At 33.4% G+C, this 19517-nt stretch overlaps 1 protein-coding gene across 1 annotated transcript; it reads right to left on the reverse strand.

The window, feature by feature from the left end:
- Positions 1-9606: 9606 nt before the first annotated feature.
- LOC129227918 (gastrula zinc finger protein XlCGF49.1-like) lies at positions 9607-14576 on the reverse strand. The gene is made up of 2 exons (XM_054862539.1): positions 14515-14576; positions 9607-10994 (listed from the first exon to the last, which is right to left on the reverse strand). The coding sequence occupies exons 1-2, from the start codon at positions 14574-14576 to the stop codon at positions 10385-10387; spliced, it is 672 nt and encodes a 223-aa protein (XP_054718514.1). The 3' UTR covers positions 9607-10384.
- Positions 14577-19517: the final 4941 nt, after the last annotated feature.

Consider the following 19517-nt stretch of genomic DNA (forward strand, 5'->3'; position numbering starts at 1 on the left):
CATGGTCATGGGGAACCTTTACAATTTGCAACATGATAATTCTGCCATTTCGGTGAAGTATGATGCGGACATAGAGAAACTTTCCTCTCTGTATTTCATATGAGCAATCGATATTTACGTGTTATCGCATTTACCAAAATTTGGTTTTATGGTGACATTAGAAGTTTACGATTTATATCAGGCATGGTTGGCGCAATTTGCTGTCTTGAAAGAATTTCAAATTCATATATCAGCGCAAACAAATTGAATAAATATCTTAGCCACAGTTCTAATAATGCACATTGCACAGGGGCACTGAATCATGAAAGAGAACACCAGTCATGCTGGACGAGAAAAGCATTACAAGTCCTTCTCTTGAGCAATTAACGCCAATACCAAAGGTGAATTTAAAAATGTTTCAGTTGAGGTCCCATGTATTTCAGATTTTATTTGAATTTTTATATTATTTCCGTGATATACAAGGTCTATATAATAAGTAATGAGATTTTTTCCTGATACGATTGTACCTCTCAAGTGTGCACAAACTGGTTAGATCGGTGGTAGGGGTTACTGGTAGTTCGCCCTTGACAAGTGCTTGAATATTTGGTTGTAACTGTACCAAAGCGCACCTCAGGTTACTTTCATTTTCAGCCTTTCTCGATAATTTAACTTTATATAGGCCAACCCTGAAAATCCAGATTCAGAGCGATCAGAGGATCAGAACAGCTATAAAGAAGAAAAAAAGGCGAAAATGCCCAAAATACATCCAAGCACAGAATTTAACAAAAAAGTTAGTTTTACTTTTTATTTTATTTTTCAAAACATTCACGCCTTCCTCTAAATCTTTTAAGGGATTAAAATATAGAAAGGGTTGATAAAACTCAACAGAAAGTTATTAATCTTAACCCATTAAGGGCTGGTATATGAACCACATTGAAAATACTTAAGCTTTCATATGTTTTGACGTTTAATACACATCTCTAATTATATGTAGCTGAAAAAAACGCAAAAATATTTATTAGGTTAGGAGATATGGTATGGTCCCAAAATGGGAGACTTGAAGTTTAATGGGGATTACATACATATCCCTGGCACTATGTTGATACTTGAATAATTTCTGGCTAAATCCAAATAGAAAGCCTAAAGTTATTTTTATGTAATTAATACAACTAGTTGTTGGTACTTTAAGTATATATTTAACATATTCAAGCTTCAAAATATAGAACTTTTAAGTTTTCATGAGACCCAAAGCTATAAATTTTGGGCCCCATTGCAACAAAAGCTGTGGAGGCTAGCAGTGTATATTTGCAACGTTTATAAGTATTAATGTGCTAGTTATTTTCAATTTCTTGAGCCGCTGGGTCCCTTAAGGACTCCCCCCCCCCCCCTTTGCTCCTCTGGGTCTGGTTTTCATTTTTGTTTCATTCCTTCTTATTATACATTTTTATACAAAACGGAACTTTTCCCACACATTTTACTACCTTTTAGCAAAAAGTCTTAGGATTTTCATACACAAAACGAGAAGAGGTAGGTTTTTCTATTAACCATGTCGGGGATCGAGCAACGGTAAATGACAATGACTTGAAGCATTATATAAAATGGAACTAAGATATTTTTATACTCCCTGACGGTGTATTTGTGTCATCATTGGGAAGAGTTTTTTTTATAGTCAACATTTCGGTTGCTGCGAAACATGTTTGATGGCATGACTTATGCATCATCATAATGTTTTTAGAGATAAATGTCCAGCATGCTTCACATTGAGGAATTATCAACGATTATAGTTTCTCCGATTTCAACCATTAAATTACACTAAATCGTAAAAATGTAAATTGAGACAGTTATCGCATTATCTGCGATCTAAGCGATTTTCATTCAATTTTTTTTTCTTAAATATCTGAACAAAATTTGGCAATTCACAAACAAGTGATACAGCACTCATCGTCTTGTAATAAGCTTAAATATATTACTTTAACATTGTTTGAAGCTCGAAGCCAAGTAGCAAAGTAAAAACTACTAATGACAAATTTGATTTAAAAAAAAAAAGTGAAGAAACTTCTCTGTTGAAATATAACCTCCCTTATTGAAGGGGGAGTCCTCAAGGGGGAGGAGAGCATGGCGTTGACAGAGATACAAAATGTTTTTGTGTGGTGGGGGGGGGGGGGAGGAATAGTTTTAAAGGGAATTTTGATCTCATTTTACGGGAATCATGCTCTGTAGAAATTCAGAGATGGGTCATCCTCCTAAGGGAGGATTGGCACCCCTGTTTTTCCAGAACATTCTTCTAAACAAATGGAATGTCACTTGTTTAGATAAAAGCACCTGTTCTTGACTTTGAACAACAAAAGAGTGTTTACAATGAGAAAATACAAAGGGACTGTGGCTTCAACAGGACAAAATGAGGGGAGAGTTCATTCATGCAAAATGGGTAAAGACCATTTCTACTCATATTAGACAATGCTTGCTAATCAGAACATGCCAAGTCTCCCATTTTGGGACTTCAGTTAATAAAGGCCTATAAAACTCCTTCAAATTATTTTTCTTGGCACCTGTTTGTTTTGATTTGAAAAAAGGTCTATTGATCTTCATATTCCACATTTCTAATTTCCTGCTTTCGTATTAATTATTTTTAGAAAAAAATTTTCCTGTGTAATACAAAAACAAGAAATTTTTGTAAAATTTAAAATTAAAAAAAAAAAAAAAAAAACAATTTACATTCCAAACCTTTTTGAAAAAAATACCAATAAAGTTTAGTTCTTTATCATTCATTTTAAAAAATTTCAAAGTGGTATCTTAATTACTTGATGGAAAAAAAAACCTTAATTGAAGGTTCCCAAAATGGGAGACTTGGCGCTTAATGGGTTCGGTATAATAGCATAGCAGACAAAAATGAGCTAGTGCTTGGATTTCAAAATCTGTAAAAAAAAATGGGACTTGCGTGTAAAAATGTAATAACAGCTAAAATGTTGGCATTTACATCTCATCTTTGATTTCCATCATTGTTCTTCAATTCTTTTTATTTCTTATTCATCATGCTTTTGCTGCCCCCGAATGGCCTCCCCTATTTCAACGTCATCAAACATAGCCTACCCACAACCGATGACTGAATTCTTTTCAACCAATAGGAAGGCAATAATAAGCAAGATAAATCATAATAGATTTTGTATTTCACGGGATTTATTTGTTGGAATTTAATCAGAGAAATCTCAATGATTTAAAATGCACCTGTTGCCAACTTCCGTTTAACAAAAAAAAGTAATTAATTTAAGCAGGGCCATTAAAATATTTTTTTGCTTTGCTTTTGCTAGGATATTTCGATAATTCGGAAATTCGGACGGTCGTCAAGTTCTTGCGTGCGCAATTTTATTTTCGTTGGGAATATTGCTTTCTTGGTAAAGCAGGCATGGATAGAGCCGCTATATAGATAGGCCGACACATCAGCTTAAGTTAAGCCATTTTGGATCGGATTTTTCATCGCTGCACTGCTAGAGTTACAAGAGCAAAGTTTCGGATTTTGCCAAATTTGCTGAAAATAATACTTTATTTAAGAAACAATTTACATGTCGCTAATAATCGCTCGCTGTAAGAAGTCACCAAACTCGATAACTTGCCAGCAAAAACAACCACTCAAACACGCGCTACGATCTAAAAAGGCTGATGCGCCAGCTCGTATAGGGGCCTTAGGCGTGGAGAGTGATCTCCTTTATCTGATTCTGTTTTTTTCTAGAGGTTAGAGGTATTTTTTCCTGTTCAGGGTCTCCCTCTAGGCAGGATGGGCACCTCTTCTAAGTATCACTTTGGCCACACCCTTTCATGGGAAAATATTCATGATCAGAAACCGACAAAAATTGCGGTATCGTAGTAGTCAGAATAAAAGTTAGCGGACAAATTGTTTCTCCAAATTTATAGAAAAATTGAGTGCAACATGGTTCTGAAACTAGTATCCAAGGTATGTTTTTAGTCACTTCGGATTTTTTAGACCCTGCTCACGATCAAAATTAAAGAAATACATATATTAGGACATCCCAAAATAATGAAAGCTCATGTTTCCAGTTGCACTCCCCCCTTATATTTTTCTTTTTATGTCAAAACAATTTTTTAAAAAGTTTCATATAATTAGAAAAACGACAACCGGTGCTGATTTGAGTTTGAAAGCGTGAACCAGCACTGTGTCCTAGCTCGAATCGAAAAAAAAAAACTTTTTTCGATTACTTCTGCACTACAGTTACTGGTACAGAACAAGCACTCCATCCCTGCTTTGACAAAGACAGTATTTGTGGTCAGTGCTCGAGCACATGGGAACTGAGTACACCACGTACTCCCCTCCCCCCCAACCAACTTTGCATCCCTGCAAAAAACATCATTATTTCAAGAAACAAAAGGAACTGATGCAAGAAGAAGTCGTTTTATTAATCTTTAAAGCAATTTTCTTCATTAGTTAGACAACTCTCAAAACAAGTGATAACTTGTGGATAAGGCAGTGAAAAGCAAATGGATGCCGTGCCAACATGAAAAATCGAGAGATAACCAGTACAAAGGGCAAGTGAACCTCTCCTCTGTCTTGGGGCAATTAGATGGCACACGCAGCCCTGGTGGGTGCTGCTACAAAGCATGATTAAGAAAAAAAATTCAACGAAAGCCTACCTAGGATCTGAACTTCAAACGCATTTTACTCTTGAACTTTAAAAAGTCCTCTCACATCTATTAGATGATCACCACTGCCTCAATTGTTCAGCAAAGATATCTTTTCCAAGCAAAAGCTTTGAACAAACTTCACACACAAAGTTTTTTTTCTTGTGCAGATTATCATATTGCACCGCGGCAGGGAAACTGACACAACTCAAAATTTGTGGAAACTTGCTCCAAAACTCACAACTGCTGCGTGGTGATGTAAAAACAATGTAAGAACAGATACACATCATAAAAATTTCATAATTTAAGGCAAAAATTAAGTACGTAATATTAATTTAGAAGACAACAAAAACTAACCAGTTATCATATTTAAATCTTTTGCACATATTGTAATATTTGAGCCTAAATTGCTCACAATCTATTGTAGTGCGAAACCTTGATTTTCTCCAATGCTGCTTTTTATGTACTGTCACTTTTCTCGCCAGGGTGCAATATTTTCATAAGTAACATTTTTATTTCAAGAAAATGTCTTTAAACAGATTTCACATGAAAACCCAGATCGATTCACTTGTGCATTCCCTTATGTTTCGTAAAAATGTTTTTTCAAGCAAAAGATTTTGAACAAAAATTATAGGTACGTTGTTTCTCTCCCATATGAGTACGCAAATATTCTTTGAAGTTGTTAGTTCCAATAAACTACCCAGAACGAATTTCACATGAATGCAATTCAAAATTTTTCTCCCTGATAAGGGATTGTTTGTGTAACACCATCTGTACAGTAAGACATTTTTTTTGAGCAAACACATTTATACAATATTCACAGACATTTATTTTTGCTCCCATCAAAATTCTCATACAATCTTCATTACATCTACGTCTTGTTCTGATGCAAACTTAAGAAGCATTTTCCAGAACAGACTTCACACCAATTTGACCTTTCTCCCATATTGCATTGCTTGTGGAGTTTCTTATGTCGATTAAGATTCTTTTGCTGGGAGAAAGATTTTGAACAAACTTCACAAGAAATTTTTTCTTCTGTATGGATCCTCATATGCTCTTTAAGATATCTACTTTGAGCAAATTCTTTTGCACAAACTTCACATGAAAACAGTTTTTCTATCGTCTTGTTTGGCTTGTGGACGGACATGTGTTGATTGAGATGCTTTTTTTGAGTAAAGGCTTTCGAGCAAACATCACAGGAATATAGTTTTTCTCCTGTGTGGATCTTCATGTGCCCTTTATACGATCCACTTTGAGTAAATTGTTTTGAACAGATTTCGCACGAAAACGGTTTCTTATCCACGTGGGTTACCATGTGTCTAGAAACGTCTCCCTGTCGGGAAAATGCTTTTGCACACAACACGCATGAATATGGTTTTTCTGCTGTATGGCTTATCATATGTTTTTTAAGATACTCGCTGCTAATAAACTCTTTTGAGCAAACTTCGCACGAAAACGGTTTTTCACTCATATTGTTTAGCTTGTGGAGGGCCACATGTTTAACAAGATATTTTTTCAGAGAAAAAGATTTCGAACAAACGTCGCAGGAAAACGGTTTCTCTTCCGTGTGGATCTTCATGTGTTCTGTAACATACGCGCTTTGAGTGAATTCTTTTGAGCAAATGTCGCAAGAATACAATTTCGCTGTCCCGTCATCCTCCCTGTGGATCGCCATATGATTAATAAGATTCTTTTTTCTCGCAAAAGCTGCTAAACAAACTTTGCATGAGTAGGGTTTTTCTCCCGTATGGGTTCTCATATGTTCCTTAACAGATCTACTTTGAGAAAATTGTCTTGAACAAACTTCACATGCATACAGTTTCCGCCCGTCGTGGCTTTTTAAATGCTTATTAACGTCACCACGTCGGGGAAACGTTTTGTCACATAATTCACAAGAAAATGGCTTCTCGCCAGTGTGGATCACAAAATGTTCTTTCAGTCTTCTCAGTGTAGCAAACGCACCCGTACAAATGGTGCAAGAAAATGGTTTTGCACCAGTATGGGTTCTGGAATGTGCATTCCGATCTGAACTGCTGTTGAATCTCTTCGAACAAAATTCGCAACCATACGGTTTTTCGCCTGTATGGATCCTCATATGATGTGTGAGAGTCCCTTTTTCAGTAAAAGCTCTTGAGCAAACCGTGCAAGAAAATGGCTTTTCCCCACTATGGATTTTAAAATGCTTGTTAAGTTTGCATCTTAACCTAAATTCTTTGGAACAAACATCACATGTAAACATTTTTTTTAAGGTACAGAGTGTCAGAAGAGTCACTTTTGAGATTATTTCATAAATGCTCAGATCCAGTAACTGGTTAATATATAGTAGAAACTGGTATCCATGGAAGGTGTAGAGTCCTTAAAAACTGTTTACGAAATATTTTTAAATTTCTTACAATTTTCAATTTTGCCTAGGAAAATAAATGTGAAGCAAAATATTTAATGTAAATCAATCTTCCACATTATCTCAAGTATATGTTTGCCATTTAATTTTGCAGATGATATCTGAAAAGAAATAAAGTCATTTAAGAAAAGAAAAAAAAAAAAATCTTGAAAATGTAAAGGAAAAATATTTTAATTAAATGAGCAAGCAGTAAGTCTTGGTTAATATATTCTGTCGAGCTTTAAAAATTGTAAATGAAATAAAATTAGTTCATAATTGCACCCACAAATTAAAATTTGACCTCTTGGTTCACTTTTAGAGTCCTTTTCTATTAAAACTTAAATTCAGTGCACAGTTTTCTTGAAAAGGGAAGAAGTAGCTCAAAGCAAAATATGTTTGGTGTAAAAGCAGTACTCTTGACGTTTTGGTGGTAAGCTGTATCCAAGAACTGATTTTGGAGCAGATTTCCTACTCTTGTACCAACAGATCTGTCTACCTCTCCAAAAATGGAGCAGGTTCATAAAAAAATAAATAGAATAAAAAGCAGGAGAAAATGTGACTTGCTGTGTAATAATGAAATTTAATTAAGTTTAACATACAATAAGCATTAATAGAAGGGGTATGATTAATACTTTCTATGACTAAAGGGGCGAGTGTTAAAAATGTGGCAATTAAAAATCAGTCATTCGCCAACAAATTGCCCCCTTAAAAGTGACAAAAGACAGAAAATAATTGAATAGTTCCTTTGCACCAAAATCAAAATGAAGCCTTATGAACCAATTCATTTAAATTGTACTACTTGCATTGATTAATGAAATCACAAACTTCAATAATTTAAGAGATACAGTGAAACCCCTCCTAACGGACACCCCTCTTATGCGGACAATTTTTAATCACCCAGTTCCAATAAAATATCGTTATTAAACCCGTCCTGCGGACATCTCTCTTATTACGAACAAAAAAGTTTGTCCAGTTAGTGTCCGCATTAGAGGGATTTTACTGTGTATCATTTGGCCACAGAGTTAAAAAAAAAAAAAAGAGTATTAAAAGAATTTTCTATCCTTAAAATTGTAACTACCACTGCCACTTTTAACTAAAGAATTTCCCCAGTTTTGTCCTTTAAAACTACTACCAAATTATTATTTAAAAAACGAGCTGATGTGTGCATCACATGACTTCCTTTTACTCCAATTTAATGTCATTTCCCCATTACTGGCAATTTTAATGTGATTCAATAGTCAATAGCAATCTCTTTAAATAACACCAACAGTGGCCCAATTGAAATTTAAAAAAAAAAATTAAAAAATTGCTAAATTTGTCGCCAAGTTGGCAACCAAAAGACTGGCGATATATCTCCAAATGTCTGCCAAATTATAACACCACTTGAGTTTACATCAAAACTAACAATGATTCCCCCCCCCCAAAAGGAGCAAAAAAACCCTTTAGAAACACCCAAATGCAACCAAAAAGGGGAGGTTCACAACTAGACCCCACTAGGAGTCTACGTACCAAATTTCAACTTTCTAGGACTTACCGTTCTTGAGTTATGCGACATACATACAGACGTCACGAGAATATTTGTTGTAATTAACTCGGGAATCGTCATTATGGATATTTCGCATGTCTATACGTTCTTAGGCACTTATCCAGGTGTGGTCAAGTCGAAAAAAAAACTCAATATTCATTCAGGGACGAGTAAAATGAAAATTAAGGTTGATTTTTGAGTGAAAACAAATACAATACTTCCTTTTTTGTAAAAGGAAGTAAAAACTGTTAAGTCTTCATTTATTATCGTGCACAGTAAGAAGGGTGTAGCGAATTGTTTTTTCTGGAATTTCAAATCAGTCAGGATAAGAAAAGTTATCTATTAAGACTAAACAATTACATGTAAATATTATATGCCCTTAGTAATACACACAATATACCCTTAGTCATCGTTGATGCTTGAAAAGGATCAAATTATCAGAGGGAATTAATTACACAGAGTAACTTTTTAAGGTTTGCTTACAATTTTATCAATAGGCCATGAATTAATTCCCGTTTTCAGACCTGATGAAATGCACAAAACAATGAACAGAAATAAATAATTTAAAACTCAGACGAATGTTGGCAAAACGCCTCATCCGATTAAATTAGAATTGAGAATAAACATCCGGCCCTGGTTGACAATATATGTTGCACCATACTTTAGCAACTTTTTGCTAGGTATAAATGTATTGAAAAAAAGGGGGAAGGAGGATTCTTCTTGGAGAGCAGAAAAACCCATCTGAAAGTGTATTTAACCCTACTTTACTTCAACTAAAACTTTCTTTCGTTGTCACTGCACAATGGGTCTTGCAACACCTGACAATAAAACCTGCTCTGGCTGCACACCAGCAAATTATTTGCAAGAGAGGGTATAAGAAGAGACGAAAATATAAGTTTTCTGTATTAAATTTTAAGTACTACTGAAATGTTTCCCAAAATTCTGAAATCCGAAGGTCGTCGTCCAGACCGTTCTGTATTCTGGGCCCCATACTGTATTAGAGTGTTGAAAAATATTCCACTAAATGTTACCAACAAATATTAAAAGAAGCATTTTCTTTTTAATGCAACATAAGTTTATTTACAAAGGAACCAGTTACAATATTCTGATTTACTTAAGATTTGTTCGCATTTATATCTTGAGAAGTATGAATGTGTGCTTTCTGATGCACACATGGCTTCCTAAAACTCGGATGAATTCATCCAAGTGTATTAGGGCTGGGCGATGAGGAAATTCTTAGCATTGCTCTTACAACATTGCAATGGTGATACGCATCGTGATTTCTTTTTTATTTTTAAGTTTTACTTAAACTTGCTTGCTTTAACTTGACAAACAAGGTATAAAAATTATATATTCTGCCAGATACAGTGGCCGTTGTTAATATGAATCACATTTGTTTTAAACAGTTTTAGAGGCTGATTCAATAAAGCTGGATTTGATTCTGTTTTGGCAATTTGATTCCTTAAAACATTTGATTCAATTAATCAGCGTCCACTGTACTAACAGATTCCAGTATCAGCAAGAAATTATTAAAAAATGCACTAGTGTTGGAACACTTGGTACTTGGATTTGTAGTAGGTGCGGGTATTGATGCTTTGGTTTAGAGAAAACTTTGAAATCGGTTTAATGACGTTGGATGTACACATTTATTTTTGCCATGCATTGATGCATCACCCAGCCCTACTTGGTATGCATCTTTTTGAGAAAATTTTTTACATTACTAAAAAATGAGTTGCTACAAGAGAAAATAGATTCAATTCATAAAAACCGACAGTTCAATTTGCAAGTTTTTACGCTTCTGAAGGAGAAATTGTTTATGTTCAAATCTGTCATGAAAGCTTTCCATCAATTGGTACAGAAATACAGATTTATGTCTGTCCATGGATTGCCGCCATATGTGAATCGAGTCTTTGTTTCCGAACAAAAGCTCGTGAGCAAATTTCGCAGGCATATGGTCTCTCTCCAGTATGGAGTCTCATATGCTCTTTAATATATGTACGTGTTGTAAACATCTTCGAGCAAACTTCACACGAAAACGGTTTCTCTCCTGTATGGGTTCTCAAATGTTTCTGAAGAGATGCACTTCCGCGGAACGTTCTCGAACACAATTCACATGAATACGGCCTTTCATCACTGTGACTCTTGAGATGTAATTTAAGTCTTGCACTGGTAGGGAATGTGCCCGTGCAAATGGTGCAAGAAAATGGTCTTGCGCCCGTGTGAATTCTAGAGTGTATATTTCGATCTGCTTTCCGATAAAATGATTTTGAGCAAAATTCACAAGAATACGGCCTCTCGCCCGAATGAATAATCATGTGACGTCTAAGTGTCAGCTTGGCCCTAAAAGACTTCTCACAAACGAGACAAGTAAATGGCCTTTCTTCGCTATGGATACGCAAATGTACTGTGAGTCTTTTTCTTTTCGAAAATACTTTGGGACACACATCACAAGGAAACATATTTTCACAAGTAAAAAATCTCAATGGATTTCGCAAATAGGCAGCTCACATAAATGAGTACGTTAAGGTTTTTCACCATCCAATTTGTTTGGAAATTATGTTACTGTTCATACACTTCAGCTATACTGTTATATCCTCGAAACAATTCTGACACACAGAAGTTTGTTTAAATTTGTTACAAAATTAATTTCTTACTTGCATCTATGAAAATAAACATTTAATACAATCAGTCTTCAATTATATTTGCCATTCAATCATTGAAGATATCTGAAAAAAAATAAATGTATTTGAGAAAAAAAATTGAAAATTAAGAAGCAGATTTTTTTTACTAAAACAGCTTCTGGTCAAAATAAATGTTCTCAATTTTCAGATATCTGCTAATTTACTTAAGACAAATCCACCTTTCAACAGAAGGTAGGTTGATAAATTACTTCTTAGTATGAATATAAAGTAGTAAGAAAATGGCTTAAAATACACAAAAATTAACACATTCTGTCAAATAGTTTCTGGACACTACCCACAGCATTTGTTAAGTCATTGTATGACTGCATGGGTAAAAAAGTAAATAAGTCACTAAGTGTCAATATATCCTTAGTGATAGCTAAAGGCTGTAATGGATCAAATTTTTAGAAGAAATTAATTCTACAGAACAACCTTTTTTAAAGATTTGCTGCAGAAAACAATAAGCAAAAATAAATACGGTATTTAGAACCTTGAATCCGGAATGCTCGGGACAGTTCATACCTACATAAAATGCACCGCCAGCTCAGTTATTCCATCCAAGGACTGCAGTTTCATGCTTTTTAGCATTCATGAATCCAGAATAGGAAGTAATTGAGCTAAAGGTGGAAAACCTCTTAAAGAAGCCAAACAAACTCAGCTGGCGGAGTATTTTATGTATTTCTGCCGTAGCCCTGGCTTAGGGCGGTAACTTACAGCGAAAAACAATCCAGACCTAGATAAAAGGTACAACTGTCTAGGAACTAAACTACCTCAAAACCCCAATTCTGAATTGGTGGCTAATACTACTAAAACCGAACAAAATTGTTGCACAATTTCAAAAAATGATAGCATAAATTTAAAAATTGAAGCCAAACTATGACAATATTCCAAAAACTCTAGTTGATGGGGAGAAAAAATACGTATGGAATCATTAACAATACTACCCTGCTTTCCTCCTATCCTACACTTGCCAGTGTTTGAAAATAGGCATCAGTAAACCTTTTCCGTGCATACCATTATCTCATCCTATCAAATATTAGCTCAAATTTAACTAAAAACACATTAAAACTTAAATGATGTAGAAATACAAGTGTGCAAAGTGTTAATTAGCTAATATAGTTAACATTTACATAAATTAACTGATATGATCACAAACATTTTAAGAAAGTATTAAAATAATAAAAAAAAATCCTGAATTTAAGTAACACCCAACATTTCTTGACCTTTGCATATTTTACCATCTAAATTCCCTAATCTTGATAGTCTATTGTCATTGAAAAGTATTTCCTGACCTTTGCTTAATTTTACAATCTAAATTTTCCAATTTTGATATTCCATTGCCATCGAAACATCTTGAATCAAGTATTAGAAAAAAGGATTTTCTAGCTTCATTCAACTCTGCTGCAATGAAGATAAATAAGATAAATAAATACCTTTGTGCAGAATAGTAAAGTTAGACCAAACAACGTAAGTAGAAGCACAAATTTGTAAATTACAGCAGACACGTGTTTCGGCGTTACAGGGAACGCCTTTTTCAATGCAAAAAATAATGGCAAAAAATTGGGCTTTTGTCGGATGTCTTTTCATCCATAAGCTCATTATTTTTTGCATTGAAAAAGGCGTTCCCTGTAACGCCGAAACACGTGTCTGCTGTAATTTACAAATTTGTGCTTCTACTTACGTTGTTTGGTCTAACTTTACTATTCTGCTGCAATGGTCTGAAATTTCCGAGAGGCCGTGCCGAAATGGTGGTTATGAGATTCCTCTGTTATTGAATATGAGAAAAGTTTAAAACAATGGTAGGAACAAAATTAGCGATATCAATGTGGTAGAATCACACAGCAAACCAAGATGAGAGAAGTTTGCAGAGGCAAATGCAATTGAATTTCGAAATGCGTAAAAAATCGGTACTGATGCAAGTTAAAAGTTGAAAAGTATGTTCCCCAATCCGATAGCCGAATTTTTGACAATTTTGGAAAAGGGTCATGTGACAAGACACAGGTTGTAAGAGACGCCACTCTCATTTTTATGTTTTCAGTAGTAAACAAAGCAATTTTCTGTACTTATCCAGTGCTTAATACTAGAAAAATACAGATACAACAACTATTCAATATTCAAAAAAACAAGATCCGAAGAAAAAAATAATTAAAATATGTATTTCAGTTTGGGGAGAAAAACTGCTCCTAACACTCCCCCTTATTTTCCCAAAAGAAAAAATTAAACTAAACTATGCATGAGATTTGAAAAAAAAAAAAAAAAACAATTTAAAAAGAGATCATGCTTTTCCCTCCCATAAAAAACTAACTTAAAATATGCACAATACAATTATAACAAAGTATCCCTTCCAACCCAAAAGGAAAATGAATTTAATTAAAGTACACATTTTAGCTAGAAGAAATGGAAAATTCAACCCCACAGAAGAAAATACCATTTCATTAAAATACTCATTACACATTTACAGCAAATAGAGACCCCATCCTACTTCCTCCCGCACATGAAAAAAAGAATTTTTATCAAGTACTCATTACATACACTACTCACGAGGTTCCCTGAAAAATATACTTTACAATAATACGCATATAGAGCAAGATACTAAGTTATTTTAGTATGAACACGGTTTATTTATTAGCTTTAATGTAATAATACCGCAAAATAATGAAAAGCAATATTTGTGGAATATACGCTGAGATGTAAACTATTCCCGACTTATTTTAGCAAACCAAAGTAAGAAAGGAAGTCTCAAAGATTTCGGCAAGGTAAAAAAAAAGAAACAAATTAGGATCAAATTAATTGAAAATTTGAAATAGTGTCTCTAACATTGCAGGACACAATAATTTTAGCTATTTAAGTCAGGATCTAAAATCTGGAAAATTTTAAAATCTGCCCATTTGTTGTCCAGAGCCTTCCGGATTCAGGGACCCATTCCGTATTAGATTGTATTTCACTTAAAATTATCAACAAACCTTAACTGAAGCATTTTGTTTTCATGTAGCATAAGCTCACTTCTAAAGGACAAGTAACAAAGATCTGATTTATTAAACATTTTCTCCGAGTCACTTCTTGAGAAGTATGAATGTTGTTATCAATCTTCCTTAAACTCTATTAACTTCATCTAAGTATATATCTGATTATAGAAACTTTTCACACAGCTAAAAGTTGAGACATTGAAAATACAATCAATATATAAAAGCTGACGAATCAATCAATTTGCATGTCTCAACGTTTCTGAAAAAAGAAATTGTTTATGTTCTTATCTGCTAGGAAAGCTTTCCAGCAACTGGTACGGATATATAGATTTATGTCTGTCCGTGAATTGCCGCCATATGTTCGGTGAGTCTTTGTTTCCTAACAAAAGCTCTTGAACAAATTTCGCAGGCATATGGTCTCTCTCCAGTATGGAGTCTCATATGCTCTTTAACATATCCAGGTCTACAAAATGTCTTAGAACAAACTTCACATGAATATCGTTTTTCCCCTGTATGCGTTCTTGAATGTTTCTCAAGTTCTCCACTCGAACAGAACGTTTTCGGACAAAACTCGCACGAAAATGGCTTTTCTCCCGTGTGGATCCTGAGATGCAATTTAAGTCTTGTGCTTGTAGGGAATGTACCCGTACAAATGGTACAAGAAAATGGTCTTGCGCCCGTGTGAATTCTAGAGTGTGTATTTCGATCTGCTTTCCGATAAAATGATTTTGAGCAAAATTCACAAGAATACGGCCTCTCGCCCGAATGAATAATCATGTGACGTTTAAGTGTCAGCTTGGCCCTAAAAGACTTCTCACAAACGAGACAAGTAAATGGCCTTCCTTCGCTATGGATACGTGAATGTACAGTGAGCCTTTTTCTTTTCGAAAATACTTTGGGACACACATCACAAGGAAACATATTTCCACCAGTAAATAATTTCAATAGATTTCGCAAATACGCAGCTCACATTAATGATCTTTTAAGAATATTAAGGTTTTTCATCATCCAAATTTGTTGGAAAATCATGTTACTTTTTATACTATGTTATATCTTTGAAACAATTCTTGAAAATGGTTTATCTGATACACAGAAGTTAAATTTGTTACAGTATTGATTTCTCAATTGCGTTTATGAAAATAAATATTTAATACAATCAAAGTCTTCTTAATTATATTTGCCATTCAATCATTGCAGATGATATCTGAAAAAAATAAATGCATTTGAGAAAAAAATTGAAAATGGAAGATGCAGATTTTTTTTTTTTCACTAATAACAGCTTTTGGTTAAAATAAATGTTCTGGAGTTTCACAGATATCTGATTATTTACTTAAGACGAATCAAACTTTCAATAAAAGAAAGGTTGATTAATTACTTCTCAGTATGAATATAAACTAGCAAGAAAACGGGGAAAATACTCAAAAATTAACACATACTGTCAAAATATCTCTGTAGTTTCAATGGTCACTACCCACAGCACCTGTTAAGTCATTGTATGACTGCATGAGTAAAAAAGTGAATTAGTGTCAATATATACCCTTAGTGATTATTGATGACTGTAATGGATCAAAACTTTCAGAGGGAATTAATTCTACAGAACAACTTCTTTGAAAGGTTGGCTGCACAAAACAATGAACAAAAATAAATACAGTATTTAGAACATCAAGTCCGGAATGATCCAGACAATGACCTTTCCGGATTTCGGAACTTTCCAGCTTTTGGACTATGACTCAAAAAATAGAATGATTATCCTGTTGTACGGTATTTATCATTTTTCCTAGTTTCTCTAAGTTTGCACTAATTTTCTTTCATTTTCTGATCAATCTGAATGAAAGCATACTTCATTACACTGAAACAAATATCAGAGATAATTTGTAGCAGTGTATAGTCTGTGTATGTTTCTTTTTATTATTATGCAATAGGCTGATCTATACAATAAACCATATTTTTACTGAATAATTTTTTTTACTTTTGTTCAATAGGCTTTTTATAGCATACTTATGAGAAAAAAAAGTTCATTCTTAGCTGAAAGTGGATGTTAAAAGATTGCTGCACATTTACAGCAAAAAGTTTAACGCGCAACGAAAAAAACATTTAAAAAGAACTGATCAAAAAGTACCGAGTTTCCAACTAGTGCCGAACGTTAACAATTTTGAACTTTTAAAACTGAACAAAAGAAAATATTTTTCTTAATTGAAAAAAAAATAAGGAAAAAAATGAGTGTAAAAAAATTAATAAAAAATAAAAACTAACAATCTGAGAAAAACAAAAGTTTCACATGTATATAAAACTATTCATATTTATCAAATGCATCCTCTGTAGAAATATTTTTCGACCCTGACAAATAAAATTTCAAATGGAATTCTTTTCTTGCTTTTTTTATCATAAAATCTTCAGCTTGCATAAAATAAACAAGAAAGAAATAGGCAAATGTTTTGATGAAATAAAGTTTAAGTAAATTGATTCTTTAGTAATTTTAAGCAGTACATTACAGTTTGTGCCAATAATACACTACGAGTGAGTATATAATAACTTTGCAAGAAGGTGCTAGATTTCAAAAACAATATGTTTCAAAGACAGTTAACATCATTTTGACAATGAGAAGGAATTGTAGGTTTCTGGAAGTGCCCAATCCATCAGGCACTTGTTAAATATGTGTTGTCATTCAAGCAAATTCTTTTAGAAAAATATACAGCTGCTTGTTTTTTGACACCTTTGAAAGAAACACTATGGGTTTTGCTTTAGGGACAGACAAAAGCCATTTTTTTTTCTTTTAGGATAAAACTGAGAGTACAGAATACATATATATAATTTCTACTTTTTATGATATTTTTTTGAGCTTTTGTACTTTTTATATGAGCCAAGTGCTACTTCAATGGCAATTTATTTTTCTTTGCAAGTGCTAAGTAATAAATTTTAGGCCATTTTCCCAGAAGCTTTTTTTCTTTTTTGCATTTGAGATATTTGCAACTTTTAGTTGTTGTAATGAATTAGCTGTGTTTCCTGTTTCCACCGACATACCTTCAGTTTACTGTTGCATTACTGGTCAATTTAGTGCAGCATCTTGTTTCAAGCATTTAAAAACATAAAATAGTTATGATCGACAAATTTCAAATGCCAGGCCACAGTAACGACCACATTTTCAATGCTGGTGCCAAAACATTTGAGGATAAAATATTTTATACTGCTACATGTTCTTTGGCAGTAACTTGACTACATATGTGAATTAATTTTTTTTACACCTGTGATTTTGAATATTAGTGACAGATCTGGATGATCTTTCCCTTCCCCCAACACAGATACAAACTTCAAGAAGTCTTATTTTTGAGAAAAATCTCAACTGGATAAATAAAAGTATATATGAGGCGGTGAGAAGCAAAGGGATGTAAGTGGAGTTTCAAGTTTTGAGTAAAACATGTTTAAAGATAAGGTCCTATGTAGGCTTTCATTAAAAAAGGTTACTAAATACTGCTGTATGACAGCACCTACCAGGGCTACTAATGCAATATCTTGTCCCAACACAGAGGAGAGGCTCACTTCTCATTTGTACTGGTTATCTCCAAATTTTTAATTTTGCCACTTACATCCCTTTGCTTCTCACTGTCTTTTAAGTCTATCATTATTCGAAAAATTTACAATTTTTTTTTTCAATGTTTAGCAAAAGCAAACAAAGAGAGTGAAACAACATACAGTTTATACATTTCTCTGTTATACGTTTTTTAAACTGGTCCCTGCAGAATCCAATACATATTAATGTATACCTGTAATCAGTGCTGTTCCCATCAATTTTTCTGAGGGTATACTCAGAATGCGATCATATACATAGTATGTTACAATATGAAAATTTATGAAGCTTGAGGGTATACGCTGTAAGCCTAAAAAATGTGAGAGTATACGGTGTATATGGAGCATAGTCAATGGGAACACCACTGCCTGTAATAGGTTTTTTCTTATGTACGCCTTTTTTATACAATCCCTTCAAAAACATGTAAACTATGTTTAACTGTAATTTCTTAACCCAAGAAAGTTACATAACATTTCAAAAGCTTACATTACAGAATAGACTGATAAATAATCCATGTTAATAAAAGGTTGAATTACTATCTTCTGTAATTCAACATTAACTTTTCCAAGCTATTGTACACGTTAAAGCAGATTGCTTTGATATTTTCTGCAATGCGATTTTAAAAGGTAAAAAACAGTCTACAGTAAATTTGTACTCCCCTTCAGACCTTATATCCGGTATACCGGACATACACTTTAAACAGCTGCTAATCATTTAATAATTGATTAAATTTCTTGATTTTTTTTGTAGTTGATTCTTTATATTCTGCTTATTATAATCTGTGAAATCATTTTTCGTTTTGGGATTGACAACACTGACATATAGGGATTGGGAGATAGAGAGTGGCTCATTTTTCCAACCATGGATTCTTGTCTGAAAAGAGAGGTTTTTTTCCTGATTTTTTAAATATATATATAATCTTTAATTGTTTCAAACGCTTACATTATGTTTTATTTATGTTTGAAGAGAGCATTTTTTAATCAAGTTTGTTTGGTGAATATGAAATATTAATTTCAAAAATATAAGTCCGGAATATTGAACGTGCCATAATGATTTTAATTTTTCTCCTACAAATTTGAAAATTTGTCTATAGTATACCCTTTACCATAATACATTATGTACCAAACAAACATTTTTCGTCAAATATTTAATAATTCCGACTGAAGGGGTTGGAAAAAATAACCTTCAAAATTACCAAAAATATACAATATCACATATCTGTATAACTGAAAAAAAAAAGCAGTTGAAAAACACCTCAATTTTTGGTAACATAGTAAAAATCATATTATATTGCAATAAATATTTTGGAGTATAAGTGACTGCCAATAAAACACTAAACATGGACCTTTTGTCAATACACCCCCGTCCCTTCCCCCTAATTTCCTTTCAAATTTCTTCAGGTAAAAATATTGTATACATAGTAAAACTAGTACATTGTGGCCATCACGAAACTTTTTTCTATATCTTTCTTATAATTCTGATCCCTCCCCATGCTTGACCAGGAAGCAATATTCCCAACAAAAACAAAATTATATATACGCCAAAACTTGACGACCATCCCAATTCCCGATTTATCTCAAAAGCAAAGTAAAGAATGAAAATTGAAAATTATTTTAAAAGCCTTGCTTAAAATGATTACAAACATTTATTTGCTAACAAACACAAGATGGTAACAGTTAAAAAGTTTAAATCATCGCAATTTTCTGGTCATTTTCCAATAATTAAAATCACACAAAATATGCAGACGACAGTCTATTACGATTTATCTTTCGTATTGTTGCAATTATAA

The sequence above is a fragment of the Uloborus diversus genome, chromosome 8 (assembly GCF_026930045.1).
Source record: "Uloborus diversus isolate 005 chromosome 8, Udiv.v.3.1, whole genome shotgun sequence".
Classification (NCBI taxonomy): domain Eukaryota; kingdom Metazoa; phylum Arthropoda; class Arachnida; order Araneae; family Uloboridae; genus Uloborus; species Uloborus diversus.